The sequence below is a fragment of the Parasteatoda tepidariorum genome, chromosome 9 (genome assembly GCF_043381705.1).
Source record: "Parasteatoda tepidariorum isolate YZ-2023 chromosome 9, CAS_Ptep_4.0, whole genome shotgun sequence".
NCBI lineage: Eukaryota > Metazoa > Arthropoda > Arachnida > Araneae > Theridiidae > Parasteatoda > Parasteatoda tepidariorum.
In genome coordinates, this window is record NC_092212.1 from 51,010,181 (window position 1) to 51,033,774 (window position 23,594).

Here is a 23,594-nt window from a genome sequence, read left to right on the forward strand (position 1 = left end):
GTCTTGGCCCTCTAAAGGCTATGAAATCAATAAAAAAAGGCCAAGTCATGATAATAAAACTAAACTAAATTGTAATAATAAAAGGACTGATAAAACAGCAAAAATAACATTTTCAGATTTTTAAACTTCACCTACTTAAATAACTTTTATGTTTAACTTCCATAAAATAATCAATTTATGTAATTAAGCAGAACAGTGAGTATTTTGTTTTATATGTATAACAATAAAAGACCCAAAATTGGTGATTGTCGATTTTTACAGTTATAGTGAATATCAACAATCACAGAGTAACATTGGTAAGTGTCCAAAGTATATGCTAGATCTCATTTGACATTAATTTGATTATTACATTAGCCTGGTATTCCCGACACAAATGTTTTTTTTTAATTTTTTTTTTTTTAAAGTTAAGTGTTTTTGCCCAGTGTCTTAGCACTGATGATTTTTCTAATTGGATATTAAAATATGAAATAAATATAAAATATCAAGGAATAATTTACTTTCAAATCGGGAAGAACAAATATTTCAGGCATTTAACAATTTGATTGTTGACATTCATCAATGAAAGTCTACATTCTCCAGATTTTACCCATTCATGGTAATATGCATATTAATATCAAATCGGATGTAACAAATATTTTGGGAATTCAACAAGGTGACTTTGTGATTGTTAATATTCACCGGTGAAAGTTGACAGTCACCAGTTTCAATCTTTCTCTATGACATACATGTGTTTCTTAATATGCTTTTGATTTTTGAATATTTTATTTTATTTGTCTACTTTGGATTTAGGTAGTCAAACAATTTATTGTAAATTGACACCATCATTAGTAACTGCTATTGAAAGCGACGTTGATGAGCAACCAAACAAATTAGTATTTACTGTAAATGAGGAATTTTTTAATGATTTGAAAGAAAAAGGATTCCAAAGTGATGATTTTGATGGTAAGTTATTTTTTTGAGTGATATTAAAAAAATGTTTCATATTGTCTGACTGATTGAATTTTTTTTATTTTTTGTTTATCTCTCTATAATATAAAATGACATTTATATGGTATGTGCTATTTGTGTTTGATGCTACTTAAGCATGTGTTAACAATACTAATAAAGTCTACTAATAAATACTAATAAAGTCCTATGTGCACTTTGTGCAACCAGAACTTTGAGATGGACAAATATCATTTGTTCAGTTGTTCTTCATTAAATGAAGAAGATTTATTCAGTCGATATTGGCGAGCTAGGGAGTTGATGCAATTGGTACCCAGCGACTGATTCTCGTTCATGTTTAAGTGGTTCATGTTTTGCAAGTATTTATTGTTCTTGTTATTATATTGTTCTTGTATTCTTCAATGGTCCAGTTTTTGTTTTATATGCTCCAATCTCATGCATTTTCGATGCATGGGGGCCAATGATGTAAAGTCAAGTGCTTTTGCAATAATAATAATAATAAAAAACAATAATAATAAAATATTTTATTTATATCTGCATTTAATTATTATATTTTTTATAATCTTACAATTTATCTTTTATCTTTTTTTTAATTCATATTTGTCTATTTCTTAATTTCTAGAAGATGTGCCCAGTTTCATGATTTATCAGTATTATTATAATTTTATAGCCAAGATTAGGATAAAAGTAATTAAAAGTTTTTTTGAAAATAACCATAATAATCTGTTTAAAATGAGTTTGTTTTGTTTCTTTAATTAACAAGAGTTATCAAATTTTGTTTTTTGCAACCAATCTATGATAATATTTTTTCCTACTACTTAAACGATTTTAAAAACAATAAATAAAAAACAAAAGCAATTTCATATAAACAAGAAATTAAAAATTTAAAAAAAAATCTCATTTTTACCAGTTCCAACAAGTTAATTTGAAGCTTAATCTTGTCACCTTATAGAAAAGTAAAAAAAACATAAACTTAAGTCTGAAATGCCATGAGCAAAAATTTTAAGTGGCTCAAAGACATGATGAAGAATTAAATTCATGCATAATTTGCATAATATCTGTATAGAATTTAGGGTATCTATGTAGAAATATGTGGAAGATAGACCTTAAAATTGAGCTAATATTAGCTTCGTAAATGCTGACTATATATATTTTTGTGTCATTGTACTTCTGTTTACTGATAGCTAGTTTGGAAAGTTGGCACCTGATTTCTATTTCTGCATTCATTGGGAGTTTTGCACCTTATTTGCAATTTTTTGTCAAATGATTATAATTTTACTTTGATAAAAATTTATTTACAGCGAAAAAAAATGTAAAAAATAACAAAAATAAACTATTTTATCACTCCTAAAGTAATTTAAATTCCTAGACTCCAAAACTAATTAACAGAGAGAAGTGTTGTTGTTAACTTTAGACATAAGAGTAAATTGTTACAAAAAGATCATAATTTTTCTTGATGATAGTTTTCATTAAAATGAATTAGGGTAAACTAACCAGTGAAGGAACACTTAAGCTTCGCTTGCCTTTTAAAAAATCATATCAATTTCAAAATTCGTAATTTTAGTTAAATGACAGTGTCAACATATTTGTTACTAATTGCAAATTATGTAAAAAAATTGTAGAGAACTTACATAATATTGTTTTAAAGATTTGGAGGTTCAAATAACAAGCAGTAAGAAGACCAAGTGAAGGAACATCTCTTACCAGTGAATGAACACCCAGTATAGGAACACTTAATTTTGGTTATTTTTTAATGCTCTTTCTGAATTTATAAGCCATACAAATATTTAAAAACAAGCCTATTCTTGAAATTGTAACATATAAATACTTGGAAAAAGTTAACTTTTTTTTGTAATCATGAATTGAAAATTAAAGTGTCAAAATATTAACACATACTGTTCATTCACTGGAAAATCTATGCCCAGTAAAGGAACATGCCTGTTCCCTCACTGGTTAAAAGTTGTTTTTCGTATTTTTAACATACTTTTGATGTGGAACATCACTAAAAGTACAAGAAAATTAAAGTTTATCTTTTATTTTCATTAACTTAGAAAAAAAAACCCAGTAAAGGAACACTTGTTCCTTCACTGGTTTTTCATCGTTTGGTGATCCAGTGAATAAACACCCTCATTACTTTATTATGCTATGATGCTTAAAAAAAATAAAACGTAACTTCATAAACTATATTTTGAACTCTCTCACTGTGAAAAGTGAGAAAAATAAAACTATTACATGCAATTAATTCTAATTCAAACATATAAATACAAACACTCACCTTATAATTTTTTTCAAAGAAGCAAGGTGTTGCAGAGATAATAACAAATTCAAAAAATTTTCCAGCGAAGTCTATTTAACCAGTTAATCCAAAACATTGCTAGATGACTTCCTATTGTTTGGCAGTAAGCTATTGTTACCAATCAATCTAAAGAAAAACTTTCAAATTCTTATTTTTAATCAATATATATGAAATGTTCCATCACTGGTTGGTTTACCCTACTTGGGGCACAAAAAGCCTTTTAACATGAAAATACGTAACCTTCTTGGTGCATATCTGCAATTGACTTGGACTATCTGTGATTTCTGGTGGATACATTTTTTTGTCTATTTAACTATGCAAACCACTCTTTTTCTATTTATGGTTTCATTTAGACTTTCTGTGATGTTTAATTGTTTATTCAGATCTAAGTTAGCTGATGGTGTTAGTTGTCCATACTTCTGCAAAATATACAAACATTATATGCAGCATTTTGCACACCCTTTTCAAATCTCAACGATGTCTGGCAGGAAGCCTTTTATGAATGACATAAAATACACTCCTGTCAATATTTTTGACACTGATAATAGTTCTGTTTGTCATATTAATCTTCCAATGAATGTTTCTAAGAATTTTTCATATTTTCATCATTATGTATCTTTTACCTTTTAATTTCATAATATGAATAATAACTTTACCGTGATTAATTTTCAAAATTTACTGTTATATGATTATTCTTTCATTTCAATTTTCCAACTACCTTTTTTATGCTCCAATTCTTGTACTGAGTAAAAAATTATTCTGCAAAATGTTTTTGTTTATTAAGTCTAAAATATATATAGATATGAAATATGAAATAAAAAATCTGCAATTTTTATAAAATATTTTATTAAAAAATTGCACTGAAGGAAGGTTAAACTATTAAGACTAAATTTTATTGCTTTTATACTATCTTTTACAAATTTAATTTTGCATTTTTGTTCTTGTCTTTTCAGACTCCAAAGCTAAAGAAATTTCATTTGCAATAGAGGAATGGCCAGATATTCTGACAAAACGTTTGTTAATAGTATTCTGTCAAACTGATTCTTTTCAAGATTTAGAAAGTGAATCAATTAATTCAGATAGTAGTTCAAGAATGGTATGTATTCTTCCATATCTCATGTGCAAACTCTCCGTAACTTTTATCAGGGATGCAAAATATATCCAATCACGCAAACGAGGGAAATTTTTGTTCGAATTAATAAAAAAAATTGCTCTAAAATTCTTATTAAAAAAAAAAAAATGCTTAACAAAATTTTTCCCATTAAAAATATCCTTGAAGTGAAAGGAAGGATGTCATTTATGAATGATAAATAAGTATTTATTTTATACAATTTGAGAATATTTATGTGTTTTCTTTTTTTAATGAAAACAAACTATGTTAATTGACTTCTAGACTGTTACATCTTGTAGCTAAATTTTAAAATGTAGTATTTTGTTAAATATAGAAATCATTAAAAAAAAGATAGAGAGTCATCATTTAAAAATTAAAATATAAATTTTTAAAGTTTATTTTAACATATTTTTAAAATTTTTTTGTGCCATATTAATTTACTTTCAAATAGAAAAGGAATATTTTCTGTTATGTTAAATATGACGTAAATAACTTCATCTGTCAATTTGTTTATGTATTAGTTTTTATTCCTGAAGTTTATGAGTGGGACCTGAAAATTAGTTTTATAAATTATTACTATTGGGTTGTTCGATAATTAATGTCGTTTTTTTCATGTTTTTCAAAGTGAATTTTTTTATATTAACAACAAACACTAATCAATGATATATTGACCATTCTGTTGGATTACCTTTTGCCATCTTTCGGTAAGTTGAAAAATTCCACGTTCGAAAAAGCTTTGGTTTTTAGAAGAGAAGAAAAATTTTTTTTTAAAAAATAATGTGTTCTTGGTAAATTAGGCTCTGAAAATTTTCTGTTTTTCAGAAAAAGCTTTTTTTTTTTTAACATGTTCCAATATCCAGAAAAATGTTTGTCTCCTCATTATTATTATAAGTCCTTAAAAAAGGAATCCCTAAAAAATGAAAGTTTATTGAGAATCTTATTGCAAGGGGAGAATGATTCTTATAAAGCGATTCCGACAAACATACTATGCTTTGTAAAGTAACCTATTTTATTTATTCTTTTTTACTTAAACTTAAGGCATTAGAATTTTTATTTCAAAACCCCTTTCAATTTTTATGCATTAAGAATGTTTTCATTAAAGAATGAACAACTTATTGAAATATGTTCTGAAAATTTCGAAAATTTTTTTGCCCAATTATGTCACAGAATATGTAAGTCTGTGCCTGTAACATTGCCTGTTTTTATTTTGAAATTCTGGCTCCGATGTTTTATTCTTACCAGGAACCATAAACTAAAAAATTTCTGATTATTCAAATCCGCTTCCAGCTAATCAGCTGAAGTTCTGGCTACATTTCCACTAAGGCTCTATCAATTTTTTATATATATTTATGTGGGCTTTTGTGTTAGTCTTTTATTTGAAATTGTTATTATTAAAAAGAAAGAGCTATTTATGAAAAAGAACACAGTATTTTAATTATAAAAACGAAAATGAGTTTTTCATAATAGTATGGTTAGTATCTCATAATTATTAGATGTTGAAAAAGGAAAAGTATTTTAATTATAAAAACAAAAAGGAGTTTTTCTTAATAGTATGGTTAGTATCTCATAATTATTAGCTATTAGAAGGAAAATAAATACTGCATAACTAAATTTAACCCAAAATTAAATAAACTATATCAGTCAGACACTGGAATTTGTAGAACCATCCAGAAATAATAAGATCAAAACTATTAATTTTTTTTAATTTTAGGCCTGAAAAATTTTAAGGATTGAAAAAGAAAAGATTATTTTTAAAGAAACCTTATTAAAGATCTCTGGATTATGGGAAAATTTAGAGCTTGTAAAAAAAAAAANAAAAAAAAAAAAAAAAAAAAAAAAAAAAAAAACAACTTAAGTATAAGAAAAGCTTAGTATTTTTTACGAGTTAATAATATGTGTTTTGGTGTATGGATTATTGTGTATTTTTTAAAAGATTGTAATTGTTTTTTTAGCAAGAAAAAGCATGAGTAGATTGGGGTGCATATCATTAAACTTGTACATGTTCACATCAATGCACAAATTGCTGTCTCAGTTCTTTGTGTTCATTTTTTGAAAATTTATTTGATTGAAAAAAAATAACACTAAGCTTCTACGATTCTATATATAATTCTTAAACATATATCAAGATCTCATAAAAGTGAATTTTGCTTGTCACTACCACTACTTATTCAATTTTGNATGAGTTTTTCTTAATAGTATGGTTAGTATCTCATAATTATTGGCTATTAGAAGGAAAATGAATACTGCATAACTAAATTTAACCCAAAATTAAATAAACTATATCAGCCAGACACTAGAATTTGTTGAACCATCCAGAAATAATAAGATCAAAACTATTAATTTTTTTTTAATTTTAGGCCTGAAAAATTTTAAGGATTGAAAAACAAAAGATTATTATTAAAGAAACCTTGTTAAAGATCCCTGGATTATGGGAAAATTTAGAGCTTGTAAAAAAAAAAACCAACTTAAGTATAAAGAAAAGCTTAGTATTTTTTACGAGTTAATTATATGTGTTTTGGTGTATGGATTATTGTGTATTTTTTAAAAGATTGCAATTGTTTTTTAGCAAGAAAAAGCATGAGTAGATTGGGGTGCATATCATTAAACTTGTATATGTTCACATCAATGCACAAATTGCTGTCTCAGTTCTTTGTGTTCATTTTTTGAAAATTAATTTGATTGAAAAAAAATAACACTAAGCTTCTACGATTTTATATATAATTCTTAAACATATATCAAGATCTCATAAAAGTGAATTTTGCTTGTCACTACCACTACTTATTCAATTTTGAGCAATTATATGTTTGTCCCACTTTGGTGTTTTGGTTTGAAAAAAAGTTACATATATAATTTGAAAAATCTAAATCTGTTAACCAGTGGTTTTAAAAGTAATGTATATATAAATTTTTTTTTCTTGAAAATGGACTGATCTGGATGTTGAAAAAAGCACTAATTTACCTGCAAGCTTTAATTAAGGATCCAATTTCAAAAATATACTTCATTTTACGTGTAGATTATATGAAAAAAATTTGCGTGTTTTGCTTAAAAATTTTTATTTTACCTCTTTTTTTTTCACTTAAAATCATGTTGCTTTTGAAAATGCTTATATTGAAATGTGGTTGACTTTCTTAAAAAACTCATTTAAATTATTTTTCTTTGCTTCTATTTATTCTCAATGCAATGATTTTTGTAAAAATTTGGGTTGGGACTTATGGCTTAAATAAATATTTTAGGGTTTATATTTGACTGACCTTTATTTTCAAATTTAATATGAAGATAAATTTTTTTCTTTTTAAAAAAATCTTTTTTGTAATAAATTTTAGAATAAATTACTTGATACATATTTTTGTTTAATTTTATAAGTACTTTACTGCTCATAATATTATATTTTATATTCGTTAGAGTGATGTTTCTCCTGACATCAATCAAAGTGATTCAAATGATGAAACAGGTGCAGATTTAATATTTGATCAACTGATAAACAGCGATGCTAAACTTAGTACAGATAGCAGTAGCTCATCTTCCTCTGATGCTTCATCAAAAGTATTTCTATATTACTCTTATTTTTACTGAAATAGTTATAATTATTTTATGTTTGTAATTAATTTATTTACTATTAATTACTTCTTTACCTTAATGCATAGAAATTTATTTCCTGTCCTATGGCCTTTGGACAAAATTTTGAAATTTTGCCATTTGCCAGTTGTAGCATTTTTTAACGGTGGCCGCTTTTTCAAAATTTGCACACTTTAAACGGTTAAAAAAGTTGTTGATATTAGAAATATAAGGCTTTTGTTTTGAAGCTTTTTTCAAAATATCATAAATGTTGTAAGGTTTCTTTCTAAAAGGAGAAACAATTTTACAAAACAAGTTTAAAAAAAATTTTTTTCTTTCAGAATCTTGTAAAATATTCCTAGTAATTCCGTATTTATTTAAAAATAATAATGCAATACACATATGGTTGCATTTTTAATAAAAAAATGAAGACTGACAGACGAATTTTAACCCACCATTTGTTATATTTAGTCACCCTGTTGCCAGTAGTGATCATTAATTTTACCCTTTATCTATTGCTGCGATTAAATGTTAAAAAAAATATTGCTTTTCTATTATCAATTTGAATAATGATGATTTTTTCTAAATGTTATAGTAGACTAACATCAAAAATTGACTAAATCTCATTTTGTGTCTTCTGTAAAATGAATCTGAAAGTGATTTAAATTTCTGACCCACAAAATCCAAAAGGAGTAATTACAAATTAGAACATTTAGTCTTAATAGTTGATTCTTGTGACGACTTTTGCTCCTGTATGCCTGATATCTCATAGTTTACATTTGCCATTTAAAATTTACCTACACATTTTACAGATTGTTTATGTTTCTCCCTCCTATTTTGTTTCAGAGTCAAGTTTTTTCCACTTTTGGTAAAATTTCACTTTTTTTCAATTTTTTTAAAAAGAAAAAATCCTTTTTTTATTTTTGAAAATACTTTTCTTTCAAATTCCCGAAAAGAGATTTTTTTTATTTTTCTTATACTTTTTACTATGAGTGATGTAGGTGGGATTTAAAATTATATTCTCGTGATTTAAAATCATACATTAGGATTCATATTTACGTGATTAAAAATTATGCACTGGAATTTTTATTCATACGATTTAAAATTACACATCGTGGTCTGTATTCACAAGATTTGAAATTACACATCGTTATTCTTATTCAAATGATTTTTTAAAAAATCGACCATCCATATTTTTTGTTAAAGTATTGATAATATTCTATGGATATTACAGGGCTCGAAAAAACTCAGAAATTTTACCCGTCCCCGAGGACTGCTTGTCCAACAATGTACCCGTCCTCCTTTGAATCTAACCCGTCGCTTCTAAATAAATAAAAATGTTATTTTTTCTTATTTATTACAAACATTTATATAGCTTACTAGTAGCTACTAGGCTACTAGTAGCTGAATTAGTAGCTACTAGGATTACATTATACAGTAATAAAAGAAATACTTGGTTACTAATAGTAAAACCTTGTATTTCTTTCATGAAATAATTTATTACCTTTATGAAATAATTTATTACCTTTATGAAATAATTTAAATGACAAAGGTCAAATTATCTGGAATGTCAATTTATCCGATGGTACTGCGTTTTTTAAATGAATCAAATATGACATTTGCCAGCTCCACAATCAAGCCTATGATTTACAGAGGTTTCTGCACAGAAATCTGAAAGGGGTTTACCATTTAGGTGGATTTTCATAATTGCGTTTAACGCTTACGTAATGTGTTTTTTTGTAAGTTCATTGCTGAAAAGTCCCTTTCAACTGCTGCAGTACTTCCAGACGGAAAAAACATCAATCCACCATGCGCAGTATGTTGCTGTACGGGATTTCTAGATTAGAGGGTCATTTTAGAAATGAGGCGCTTGACTCTTGTAAGATAACAAAAATTGAAAGTGTATCACAAACATTAACGGGAAAATGGCCGTCCGCACGGACGTCTGATTCGAGAAATTCGCTGTCTGTGGGAAATTTTTAACCGCCGAGGACGGGCGGTTTTTTGAGCCCTGGAATATTTGCCTACTACATATACTTTTTTCTGGTTCAAATTTCATATTTTTTTTTCAAACTATTTAAACTTGTTTTGTACATATATTTTTAGATTTCTGGTTTCAGCTTTTAGTTTTTTTCAAAATTTATCTCTGTTGATAGTTAAAAATTTAAACATAAAAAAAAATATGATTGCAGAAATGTTTTAAAGCATGTTTAGTAACATACAGCTAGTTTTTGTTTCATTTTGTGAATTAAATGATAATTTTTCTGAAAGCTCTGCCTCGGCTTAAAATATTCCTTTCAATTAGAGAATATGGAACATTTTTTGTTTTTGCTAATTTTACTTGTTTTATGTTTTCAATCATTATTTCAAATATTTTTTAACTTAGTTTAAAAGAATATAATTAAGTACTTAGGTATCAATATGTTTTCATGGGAAAATAATGTACACTGGTGTTTAAAATCAATAGAATTTTTATATTTTGTTAATAATTACAGAATTAGGAGAAAGATCTAAATAAAATTTATTATAAAGCCAGGTTGATATAGCAAGTATTATAATAATTTAACAATTATAATTCACTTATTTGAATCTGTGAAGATGTTAACTTATAATACATTTTATTTGGTCTGTTTACAAGTTTTAGCCATTTATTTATTTTATAACCCACATTGAACTGCCAACCCAATTCTAAACTTACCATTATCAATATTCAACTCTGCGATTTTGTAATCTGGAAGTGGATTCATATCGACCAGATAACGATGAGAATATCAGTCAAACACCTCATTACATTAGCCAGAATGGCTCAGCATGGGTAAATTTTTGCCTTTATTTGTTATTTTAAACTGTGAATTCTAGCTGGCTCACTTACAAAAAATTCTTATCAATCTCAGGCTTGGTGAGCTTCCAGCAAGCCTCTATTTTCATAAATGGTCTATATTTTTTTAAGATGTTTCCTAAAAATCTCTTTTATCACTGAGAAGTCTCTGACAGTTTTCCTTTTCTCTTGTAGTGTAAAAATTAATCGTTTTATCCCCTTCAAATTTTCTGATTTTATCATTAAAATTTTGATTTGTTAAAAGTCAATTTTATAGATGACCCTATGCAACTCTGCGCATGATTAAGGTTAAGTATTCAATTGAATTGAAGACACCAAACTAAATGCATGGTTGAATTAAATATATTTATAAATGCACCCATGATTTAACTCATTTCTAAAAGAGAATTTGACAGCAGCTTTCCTTTTCTAGACATACTTATTGTCCAAAAATATGTCTGTCCTCACTCTGCACCTTAAAACGTTTGCTGTTTTTCTACTCTCTAACCATTTTTGCTGTCATCCTACTATTATTACAACCTTTAAATATCTTGGTTTATGGAGATTTTAATATTTGTTCCTTGCCTAACCTATTATATAACAGTTGTTGAACAACCGTCCCAATTTTTGGGTTTATAACTACTAATGTTCGACTCCATAGTCTTGTAATTTTTAACACAATCCAGAAGACAAGGGAACTCCTGAATTAAATATTGGGCAAAATTTGCCTTTTTGGAGGACTAATTGATGGAACTAACCCGCAGTTGTGTTACACGAAGAGGAAAACCATGTAAACCTCCCACCGCAAGGGGACTCTAACCCATGATTCATCTACAGCAGGGTTGCCACAGGTTACTAAAATGCAACTATTTGCTACTATTTTCGGCCTTAGGCGACTATGGCTACTTTGTTTGCCTGAGAAGGCTTACAAAGCAACTATTTTCAGGAATAGGCGACTATTAGGAGACTTTTTTTACTCTTGGCGAAGTTTTTTTCGCAAAAGTGAACGTTACTTTTCAGAACGTTAATAAAAGAAAGCAAACTTTTATGCAATCATTTATGTCCAAACAGCCAAACATTTAAATTTCCATTGGATTTAATAAAGTACTTGTTATACATTCTCTCTGAGGGGCAGTTTTGTTATTTTTAATTGTTTTTTCCTTCCATTAACATTCATATTTTATTGTAATTCGACTTTTATTTAGGTACCTATTTTCTAATATATTTGTCTAATATATTTGTCTATCTAACCTTTTATATTTGTACAAAACTTTTTTTTATTTTTAGCATAGTTAGGACTGGGCGATAAATCGATGTATCTCGAAATATCGATTTAACGACTTGTAGTGACTTTCGTTTTAGGCTGATTGTAGTGACTTTCGTTTTAGGCAATGCATCAGAAATTTGATTTGAGCCACCGGAATTAGATTACAATCGTGATTTAACGATTTAGTATGCAAGGATCCTTGACTAAGCTAACGTTGTTACCGCACTAACGAAGACAATTTTGATTTCGTCTAGCTGCAGAGATTTTGCTATTAAGATGATGTTAGTTTTGTGATGTTGAGTGACGAAGAGCGAATTGAATCAGAACTCCCGGTTTCGTGCGAGGATCAGTGTTGTAATATAGAACACAATGCATAGTTTCTTTATGTCCATTTTTGTCTTTCGGATTTTGCGTTTTTTGAAGATTATTTTCAATGAGACTTAAGTCATTTTGCGATCGTTGTGCATTTTATTTCGTCGGAAATAATTGTCGGGTTTCTTGCAAATTATTTTCAGTGAGACTTTTGCAGCGATCGTTTCGTTCTGCATTATTTCATACCATTTTTTTCTGTCTGGGTTTAACGATTCTTGTCAATTATTTTTAGTAGACTTACTGTTACTTTGCGATTGCTGCGCAATCGCTGTTATCTTAAATTTTCGTTCTGAACTCAATAGATCAAATCATTGATTTTTTTTAATTATTGTTTTTTATTTTAAGCGATACAATTTAATAGGGGTATTTTGTATTTAACTTTGTTATTAAAAGTTAGTTTTTTTAAATTTATTAAATGTAGTTAAGTATAATAATTTGATTGTTTTTCAACCAATAAATGCTCAGTCGTTTTTAATTATAAAAAAATTAAAACAAAGCTTACCTTTATTTAATTTGCTTTTATTTTTGAGAAAATGAAAACAAAGTTTTAAGAAAATTTGGCTATTTAGTTAAAACAAATTTTTTTTTAGAATCAAATAAAAAGTTTGTAATGTTTTGAGGTTTCCAATTTATTTTACATTAGTACTTAAAGTATTTTTTTAAAATTTTTATTAAAATTCTTTCAATACTTGTTTGTTTTATAATTTGTTAGATAGTCAGTATCATTTTTAAACAAATAAATCTTTAGTCGATTTTATTTTCAAAAATGAAAATAATAATAAATAAGTAAAAATATTTTTACATTTATTAAGTACAGAATTTGACCATTAGTTAATGCTACTTTTTATTATTTTAAATAAGTAAATTAAAAAGGGTCTAATGATGATTCAAAAGCATGCTTTTTTTTCTAAAGTGAACATTTCTTTGGTTTGTTTTCCACTTTCGTTTTTTTTCTTCTTTTAATTTTTAATGCATGTACGTAAAATAATTTGTTGCAGTATTATTATTTTTAAACCAATAAATCTTAAATCATTTCTAATTTAAGAAAAATGAAGTAAAGCTTGGGTTTGCTTTTGCTTTGACTTTATTAATTTAATTGAAAAAATTAAGCAATGATATTGATGTCATAGTAGAATATGTTTAGAATTAATATTTTCTTTTGTACTAGATTTATTCCTTTTTTATTTATTTTTGATTGATTTAAAGATTTCCCATCGGTAATTTTTGAACATATGCTAAATTGCGATACATCACTATAGCGTGATGTCTAACTGACGATGTATCACGATTTAAAATTTCTGACATCACCCAGTCCTAGTAATAGTTTCTGACAATTTAGGTATAATTTTAGTTATTTGGCTACTACTTTTGATAATTTTTGTTCCTGTTCAGGCAACTATTTTTATAGTTTTAGGCAACTATTTTCATGCTGGAGACTACTAAAAGAAACTATTTTTGTTCATTTTTTAATGTGGCAACCCTGTACAGGGTGCGTAGCATTTTTAAACAGTGTTTAAAGGCGCTTAGATTCGCTTTTCGTTTGTAAAAGCCCTTAAAAGTGCTTTTTTCATTGGGTGTTTTTAAAAAGTGCTTAATTTTTCTCTTTTTCAAAATGAGATTTTTCCATTACCATGTTGATTTTCGCTTCGAATTATGCAAAAAGACGCAGCCCTATTCAATATTTTTACAAATAATTCAACCCCAATCTATTCCGGCGTATTGTCAGTCCGTAGCGTATGAGAACGCCATTCTTTTTACACGATTCAAAATTTTGTAATATTTGACAATTGTAAAAAACAATGCCAAAAGTTTTTTTGTTTTGTTGACATGACGGTTAAAACAAGATAAAACCGTCAATTGTCAAAAACTTTCCAACCCTGCCTAATTATTATATTTTTTTAAAGTGCTTAAAAATATTTTTTGAGTACTTGAAAAGTGCTTAAAAGGTGCTTATTTTTTTGTGAATAATTTGGCTACGCACCCTGATCTACCACTGAGGATATTAAACGTCAGCACTGTGGTCGGTGTGAACCGGGTGCGGAATTCGTGTCGACCAGCTATCGCTGGGATTCAAACCCGGTTCACCTTATTGGAAGGCAAATGCTCTATCTCCTGACCCACAACGACTTTTGTCTAACCTATTGAGGTATGAAATCAATTACTTTAAACCTATCATGCAAGACAAAAGTTTTCCTCCCAAGATTATTGATTAAATTTTTCATCGACTGGCTTCATGTGTTCCGTGTGTTGAATTCAAACATGTTGACTCTGTTTTTTTTTCTTCCATGAATCCGCTTCCAAATTACAATTCTTTTTTACAAAGCACAGATAACATGCAATCTTTATTCCAGGCAAGAAAATTATTTCCACGAACCAAAAAAAGAAAAAAAAAGAAAAGAAAAAAAACCTTGTTAACTTCTCAAAAAATTGGGGGGATTTATAAAATTTCAGATGAGAGTGGTCTTTCTTCAATTGGAAACACAACATGCACTGAAATTTTTCCAATAGGTGCACCAAATAATTCTCTGAAGTCAAGCGCTGTAGGATTTAAGTTCCTAAGTTTGATTTTTCATTGTTCACACTATTCTCAATTTTATTACACATTTTGAACTGAATTTTTAGACCTTTCATAGAAGCAAAAACAAAAATTTAATAGTTAAAGATTTAAAAGCTGCTTCATACTTATTAAATATTTGGGAATTTACTATTCCTTTAGCTTACTAACTGTCATTTTTTAGTGTCTGTATTCTTTTAACTGAATCTTTATCTCATTAGTTAACGTAACCTCTGTCAAATTACTAATCTCTGTTTGCCTTAATCTCTGTTCCATTTTATCCTACTGATAGAAGTGTACCTTACAACACTAAAATGTGTATTGTTTTTATTTCTCAAGCATTCTTTTTACACTCAAACTTAAAATGGGTTAATTGTAAGAAATTCAGTTGATATTTTTTTAAATTAAAAAAGAGAAAAATATTCAGTGTTTTCTTTCATTATTAAATTTATTTGATATTTGTATAAATATTTGCATGCGTTTTTCCAGGTCTTTAAAAAACTTATAATTTTTGATTATTAGGTCCCTAATTATCTGCTATTTTGGTTCAAATTTAGTGGCAGCCTAGTTAAATTCAACTCGTTTCAGTGAAATCGGACCTAAAAATATATGTCTTATCTTATCTCTTATTGGGATGTCTTAGAAGCCTGCATGTACTTCATAAGTTGAGATTGCCCCGATTTTGTTTTAATTGTCAGTAAATATGACCCTTAGATTATGCTAGATGCGTACAAAAAGGAGGTACTAAATTAGGATCAAAGCAACAATAAACTGACAAGCATGCTGATGGTGCAAGAGGAGAAGGGAGAATCTTTCTTTTATCATTTTGACATGGATTTTCCGGAAAGTGAAGATATTTTTTTATTTATTAATTTATTTATATAATGGCCACTAGCTAGGAGTCTACATATCAGCTCTGTCAAACGTGTCTAAAATGCTCAAAAGAGGTCAAATACAACTGTTAATCCAATTATTTCCAGGGCAATTAGGCAAAAAATAGTTTCTGTCATGCATAAATATGTATATAGACGCACATTTACGAATAACGAGGAAGTGTTATATTATTATTTTCAAATAAACATGAATTTTCTGGCATCAGTATGCAGTTTGGCACAAGTACCAATATGCAGATTTGCCAAATGAAAGTCCAGCTCTGTTGCATCCTCACCTGGCAATCTGAAAGAGCCGAAAGGCAAATAGTTCAATGATGGGAATAATCTGTGACCAGATTACCTAAACTGGATTTGTGCATAAACCATGGTGCGAGGCTAGTATATCATTTGAGATTAACTAGGAAGGAACCAAATCCCTTGTTTGTTTGTTTTATATAAAAAAAATTAGTTACCCATTTCATACCTTTATGCTTTGACAGGGTTGTGCACTAAAATGCATTTGCATGCTCATGCATATCACCATTATGCATGGTTTGTAATCTTATTTATTACTCTTTATTTAAATCATACTAGTTTTGGAGTTATTGATCAAATATGCTCTTTTAATTGCAAGTGCATATTAATCTTTTGTGATTTATGATTTTTATTTAACATTTATTCTTATTTATCCACCATGTAGAAAATTTTATCTGGCATTGTTATTTAAGCTGATTTAGAGGTTATTTACTATTTTCTTTTTCCCTTGGCAGATGTACTTCTTTCCTCCATCACCGAAAGATAATTCTAAAGGTTGGTTATTTAGATTAAATAATATTAATCATCATACCTCATATATTTTGTTTTGTTTTGCTTGTAAAATTTGGCATTTCAATTTATTTTTTTATCGACATAATATAGTATTATTTAGAATATTGTTGCTGTGTACAGATGTAATCTTTTTTAATTTGCCAATATTACTCAAGACTGTAGCGCTTCGCGCTGTCGTGCCACAGGTCCATGGTTCGATCCTCGGGCCGGGCAAGGTTGACTCAGCCTTTTATCCCTTTAGTGGGTCGATAAATGAGTACCAAGCATGCTTGGGAAATAAACAGTGGGGGTTCCGCGTTCGGCTGACGACCTAACTAGAACATCTGCTCCTGCACCCCAGAGCCCAAGGTCAAGAAAACTGAGATGGTCACAGTAGGCCTTGGCCCTCTAGGTCTGTCGCACCACTGAGTTTAGTTTAGTTTTACTCAAGACTATTTGTTTTTGACTTACTATATGAACTATACTCTTTGTAAATAGAATCAAGGTCTCAAAGTAACGCCTTATCTGTACTTTTCAAATTTTTCCCCTCTCTGTTACCATGACTCCAGCAAATCATGCATATTTCTTATGAAAACTTCTTACTCAAATCTAATTGCTATTTGAAAAATAGCAAGATTTGACCAATGTGGTAACAGAGAGTGGAAAAATTTCGAGAGTGTAGAAATTGCATAACCTTGAGTCACATATTAAATTTATGAAGAGTTATAGTTTGCTAAGACCTACTTAATTTACAGAGTAAATAAAATAACGCGATGCACATATGAAAACATGAGAAAAAGGAAAACATCAAAAGAATTACTGAGCTCAAAATTACCAACGAAGAAAAATGTAATTCTTGCATCGATCAGCTTCATCTGTAAATTTCAGTTTTTCTATTCTTTATTACTTTGCTTTCTTTTTGTATTTAGATATTTTATTTTCTAACTGTCGCTGAACAGCGGACCCAAATTTGAGTTTACGATGGTCCGTAGCCTTGCAATGTTGAATCCAATCCTGAAGACAAAGGAACTCCTGGATCAAGTATTGGGAGAAATTTTCCTTTCTGGAGGACTTTTTGATGAAATTAACCTGTATTTGCATTACATGGAGAGGAAAACCTTCCACGGTTAACCTGGTGGCAAGGGTACTCTAACCCATGATCCGTCTACCACTCATGATATTTTATGTTAGAACTGTGGTCTGTGCGAGCTAGGGGAGAAATTCTTATCGGCCAGTCATAGCTGGGATTTGAATGCGGGTTAACTCATTGAGAGGCGAACGCTCTATCCTCTGAACCTCCGCGGCTCCTTATTTAGTTATTGTTGATTTTTTGCAATTTTCATCGATTTTATGATTTTTTTTCTTTTTGTATGTGTCTATGATTGCTGACAAATAACTCTTTTGCTAAAATTTTTTAATAAGAATCAACAGATATGAAGGATAAGTTTAAATCTATCAGTTGACTACTCTTGCTGTCAAATACTGGCAATTTGAACTTTTTGTANGGTGCATTTTGATACGTGTTTGACATATTATCAGACTTGTGAAATGATGAGATCAGTCCAGCAAAATTTGATGTTTTTGGGACTCTGATAAACTCGACAACTGTAATTTACCACCAATACGTATTAATTTATTTTCAAATAGTGGGTTGAATTTTGTAATGTTTGAAATTTTTGGCAGTGGCTTGGATGTTGGTAAAGCTTCATGTTCTAATGGAAATGACTCTTTCTGAACCATTTGTATCCAGTAATTTCTAGCATCGTAAACTTCTGCAGTGTCAAGTTCCCCGACTTTCTTATCTTGAGATCTACAATGCATATATAAAATTTTAGGAGATAAAACTCTATCGTTTGCGTCAATATCTTCTCTCGAAGCACATAGAGCCTGTAACCTTCTTTTGCATTCAATATAAACTTCATTCAGTGATGTCGGCGATGGGTTGCAGATTGGTGTTAAATTTTCTAAAAAAATCCAAGTGAGATTGAATAATTCTATTTTTGTCTCCATATTTGCCCATGAGTAGCTTATTAGTGGTTTCATATGTATCTGCAATAATAATTATACCATCAACCAATCATTTTGGTTTATTTTCTAAATATCCCCTGAGAAAGACATGTATATTAATCAACGATAAATTTGGATTATCAACTACCAACGTTTTTAAATTGTTCCCAGAAACATTGCCAATGTTCAATGTCGCCATGAAATGGCTCTAATTTTACTGTCGGCAGTTTTACATTTTGTTGTGGTGACATAAAATTCGCATTTTCAATTGGAAAGTTAGTAGTATTTGGTGAATCTACACTCTCATTCTTGTTTTGATCATCTCTCATAGCACGATTGGCATCAAAAATGGCACACTTGGTGTTATCCATATGCTCTTGGCATTGCACTACATCAATTTCATATTCTGCATCCGAAAGTAATATGTGTATATCATTATCCCATATTTTGATGTCGTTAAGTATTTTTGCAAAACTACAAGTAAATTCAATATCCGCATTCAATGTGGAATTTAAAGTGTCCTTTAGTTGGCTAACGAAGCGAGTAATATTAGCTCAAATTGTTCTATGTTTGCGCTTCCATAGCGCCATTTTGTCAGCCAAATCATTTTGCATTGAAGTCGTTCTGGTTAAGTGGAAAGGAAATAAAAATCTGATTAAGTGGAAAGGAAATACAAATAAAGTTGCGTAAATAAATTCTCACCTCTTTAAACGAAGGAGCGTAAATTTTTGTTTTCAAATCCTGGTCTGTAGAAAGGTTGAGTATTTTGGCATCATAATGATAGCTTTTACAGCAATTGTATGAAAACCATTTTCTTTTATTTCCACTGACTCACAGACAAAATACAAAAACATTAATGACAAGAAAAAGGAAAAGTCGTTTGTTTACGTAGCAAACAGCCAAACTTACAATTATTTTTTAGACTAACTCTTCATTCTCGTGATTGATGTCGCAACACCTAGTATCTAAAGAAAATTCCGTTTAGCTGATTTTTCTCTTGTTTATGTAAAGTTCTCTAACTAATTTTTTGTGGTACATGAATATAAATGGTATTGACTATAAATGATTCTCTGAATTCCTCTTTTTAGCTACAAATTATATATATATATATACACTCAAGAGCCAAAACATTATGACCACCTCTTAATAACGAGTTGGCCCACCTTTAGCCCGCAACACAGCTGCTACCCCCCTTCGCATGGATGCCACAAGTCCTTGGTAGATGGCCGGAGACAGATGGTACCAGATGTTAAAGCAACGGTCACGCAAATCCGAGATATTGCGACTTAGTGGTCTTTGAACTCTGAGCTGCCGTTCCATGATATCCCAAAAGTGTTCTATCGGATTGAGATCCTTTGAGCTAGGTGGCCAGGACATTAACTGGAATTCAGCATCATGTTCCCGGAACCACTTCAACACAATTTAAGCCTTGTGACACGGGGCGTTGCCCTTTTGGAAAATTCCATTTCCAGCTGGGAAAACAGAGGCCATATAAGTGTGCAACTGGTCCTCAATGATGTTCAGATACCCTGTAGCATTCATGGTCTGCTCTGCCACAACCACGGGTCCCAGAGACGCCCAAGAAAACATCCCCCAAAGCATAATACCGCCACCACCGGCTTGTGTATGACCAACTGTACATTGAGGGAGCAACTGTTCGCCTGGAAGACGGCGTATCCTGACACGGCCATCGGCATGATGAATGACAAGTCGTGCAGTTTCAAAAATACTTGTTCTGAATCTTCGAGCCATTACAATCTGCCTTCTATCAAATTCGCTTAGATCCGCAGCCTTTCCCACCACACACTGAAGTAAGTGAAAGAATGATTCTTCAAACTCTCCAGCAACAGTTAAATACCACTTCCACTTGATCATGTGCCTTCCAGGTCCTCCAGGAGAGTTCATTGCAAAATGTAGGGGTGGTCATAATGTTTTGGCTCTTGAGTATTTATATATATATATATGTTCAAAATGTAGAGAAAACATGGAACTGAATAATGTTACACAAATATTTTATATTTTTATTATTGTGCATCGATTGTAATCTCTTTTATTCCATGCTTACATCTATACTATATTTTATTCAGAAAGAATTGTTAAAATTCATGCATTTTGAATTAAACATAATTATTAGCCATAAAAATTTTGTTTTCAGAAGCAGAGGATGATTTTGACATGCCAGAAGAATGTATATCAGAGCAGTTAAAAGGTAACATTAATTTAAAAGAAAAGTTAATAGGTCGCTTTATTTCAGTGTATTTATTATTTGCAGGGTTTATAGTTTTCCTGATACAAAATGTTATGCCTTTATTTGTCCTGATTTTTTGTGTTTTATACTGGTATTCCTCATTTTTTTTTTTGTTGTCGTTTAGATCTTACAATTTCGATGAATGCTTGATTTAAAAAGAATCATCTGAATTTTTAAAAAATTATTTTCATTAAGAAAGAAATAAGGAAAACTAGACTACTGAAAACTAGGGAAAATTAGTGGTTCTGAAAGTGAAATCTGTAACGTTTTACAGATGAAACTGAGTCAGCATAATACAGAATTGCTTCTTTATCTTCTCCTCAGCTGAATGGATTGTTGCTCAATCAGTATTGGAACAAAAATTTTCTTAACTAACCACACCCTTTTTTTCAGAGTAGTTTTATTTTTTTAGTTATATGCCTTTTTCACAGGTCAGTAGCAGGCGCCTGACCCTAAGTTCATGTACAGCAGGTGTCTCACACGTAGGCTATTGAAGAAGAGAAATTTTTTTTAAAGAAATAAAATGTTTCTTCCACATTTCTTCCTTTTTTTCAATAATAGAGTTTAACCATGTTATGCAGAACTCCTAAATATGCCTAACATTAAAGATAAATACTGCTGTGAGTATTCTGTTGCAACTGCTATTTTAGAAAATATTGTAAGATGTATGCATGTTCTGGTGTAAAATATGTTTATTTAAGGTGTAAAATATGCATTTGTTACAAATAAACTCTTATTTTGTTCTGAAAATAATCTGCGATTATTGGAATTTTTTTAGAACACTTAAAATTGTGTGTTTTTTTTTGCAGTTAAAAATGTTGAGAAAACATGGAAAAAAATATAATAAAGATTTATAAAAAGAGAGGAAGAAAAATAATAATTTTTGAAAAATTTTATTATTAAAAAGAAGAAGAAAAAGAGAAAAATAAAATAATGACAAAATATAATCTAATCATCAGCTCCCTCGATTATATCCTAAAAAATGTGATTTCTAATATATGCATATAAAATAAAAAAGAGAAGAAGCTGAGACACCCCTTTTCCATCTGAGTAGTGAGAATTTGCTTCCTCATTGCCTTTAACTTTCCATGTTTTTTATTTAAAATAAAAATTTGTCTTCCATTATAGTTTTCAATGTCAAGAAATATGATATAATAAAGTCGTATTGCACTCTTTTTTTCATATTGTTGTCAATCCTTTTAACGTTTATTGTTTCATTTTAATAAATTGTGTACATAGTCGCTAAATTAGGGATCATACACTAATTTTTGCTTGTATAGCTTTGGGACTATATTTGAAAGCGTAGTCTTTTTTGAATGCTTGTATCACTTTTTTAATTTTATTTAATAATAATAAATTAATAAATCTTAAAAATTGCAAACATATAAAAGTTCAAATTTAGAGATTGTTCACCAATTACTCCTTGTTCAGATTTATAGTCATTTTTCAACCTTTCAGTCATCTTATGAAAATGAAACTCAGCATTTATGTTACCAAAATTTTTTCCTTAATATTACTGATTGCTAGTTAAAAATTGATGTTAAAGATAATCTTATTAACATCTCTAAGTAGTAATTTTTTTCTTTTTTACATCTAATCGCTTTGAAGCATCGTTTTTTTTAAAATTCTTATGCATTTCATTTATTACAAAATCAAAAGTACTTTTAAAGTAATTGTTAGTTTTTTTCTTTTTATTTTAGTGAACTTTGTGTCCAGATTGCAATGTATTCAGAGGTGCCAACTGTTATGATTTATTCGTAATTATTACGATTTCATGATCAAAATGACAGTTGTATGGTTGAGTTATAAACATTACAGTTTTTGAGATTTATCGTATTTGTTGAAAAGTCTTTTTCTCCATTATCTACCAATTGTTAAGAATTTTTTTTCTTTCGAATGAATTTTATCTGATTTTTTATTTGAATAAAACTTTTTATGTGATTAAATTAAAAAAGTAAGAAATAAATTATAATTCTTATAATTGAAAATTTATTCACTTGGCACAATTTTTATAGCTTTTAAATTAGTTCAAAATTTATAAACAATTAGTAGGGCTTACAAAAATGAATAGCTAATTATAGTTTCAAAAAATATCTTGGATAACACAAAATTTGTCCCATTTTTAAAAGACGTGAAATTTTTTGTTATTATTAATATCAATTCCAGTTTTTTTTTTTTAAAAATTAATATAGGATTTGGACAAAATAATGAAAGCACTTAGATACTAACATATTTTTTGATATTTCTCAAGGGATGTAGACACTTTTATAAAAACAAATTTTGTTTGTTTGTCGTTTTTTTTTTGTGTTATAACTTAAACATTCAATGAAGTTGAACGAAACTTTTGGACTTTAAAATTGATCCTAAAATTATTGCTTTGAAATTTGGGGGAAAATGGAATTAAGTTTGGGAGTTAAGTTTACTAATGGAATTAAGTTTTTCATTGTCTTAAATAGTATAATTTTGAATGATAAGACAAAAACTTTATAAAATTGGGTTCATATTCGCTGAAAAATAAGTATTTACAAATAATCAAAAAAAGGATGAGATATACTTTGTACTGTGTAAACTAAAGAAGAAAAAAACTTGGATATAGCACAAGTAAAAGAATAGAAATAGACGCTCTATAGTTTTAGCTCCATAAACGAGTTCCTTTCTTAGTGTCTAAAAAAGTAATGTCATTTTCCATCATCAAGTACATTCCTCAGCATCAAACACTAATTTACTTGGTAAACACTAATT

At 29.0% G+C, this 23,594-nt stretch overlaps 1 protein-coding gene across 1 annotated transcript in view; it reads left to right on the forward strand.

Moving 5' to 3' along the window:
- The window catches only part of LOC110282984 (putative leucine-rich repeat-containing protein DDB_G0290503), a 90,093-nt gene that overhangs the window by 24,569 nt on the left and 41,930 nt on the right, over window positions 1-23,594 (forward strand). Inside the window, exons 10-14 of the mRNA XM_071185811.1 lie at window positions 790-942; window positions 4,195-4,337; window positions 7,755-7,895; window positions 16,561-16,600; window positions 20,760-20,813. Of these exons, the coding sequence (XP_071041912.1) occupies window positions 790-942; window positions 4,195-4,337; window positions 7,755-7,895; window positions 16,561-16,600; window positions 20,760-20,813 (531 nt within the window). The remainder of the gene's footprint in view (window positions 1-789; window positions 943-4,194; window positions 4,338-7,754; window positions 7,896-16,560; window positions 16,601-20,759; window positions 20,814-23,594) is intronic.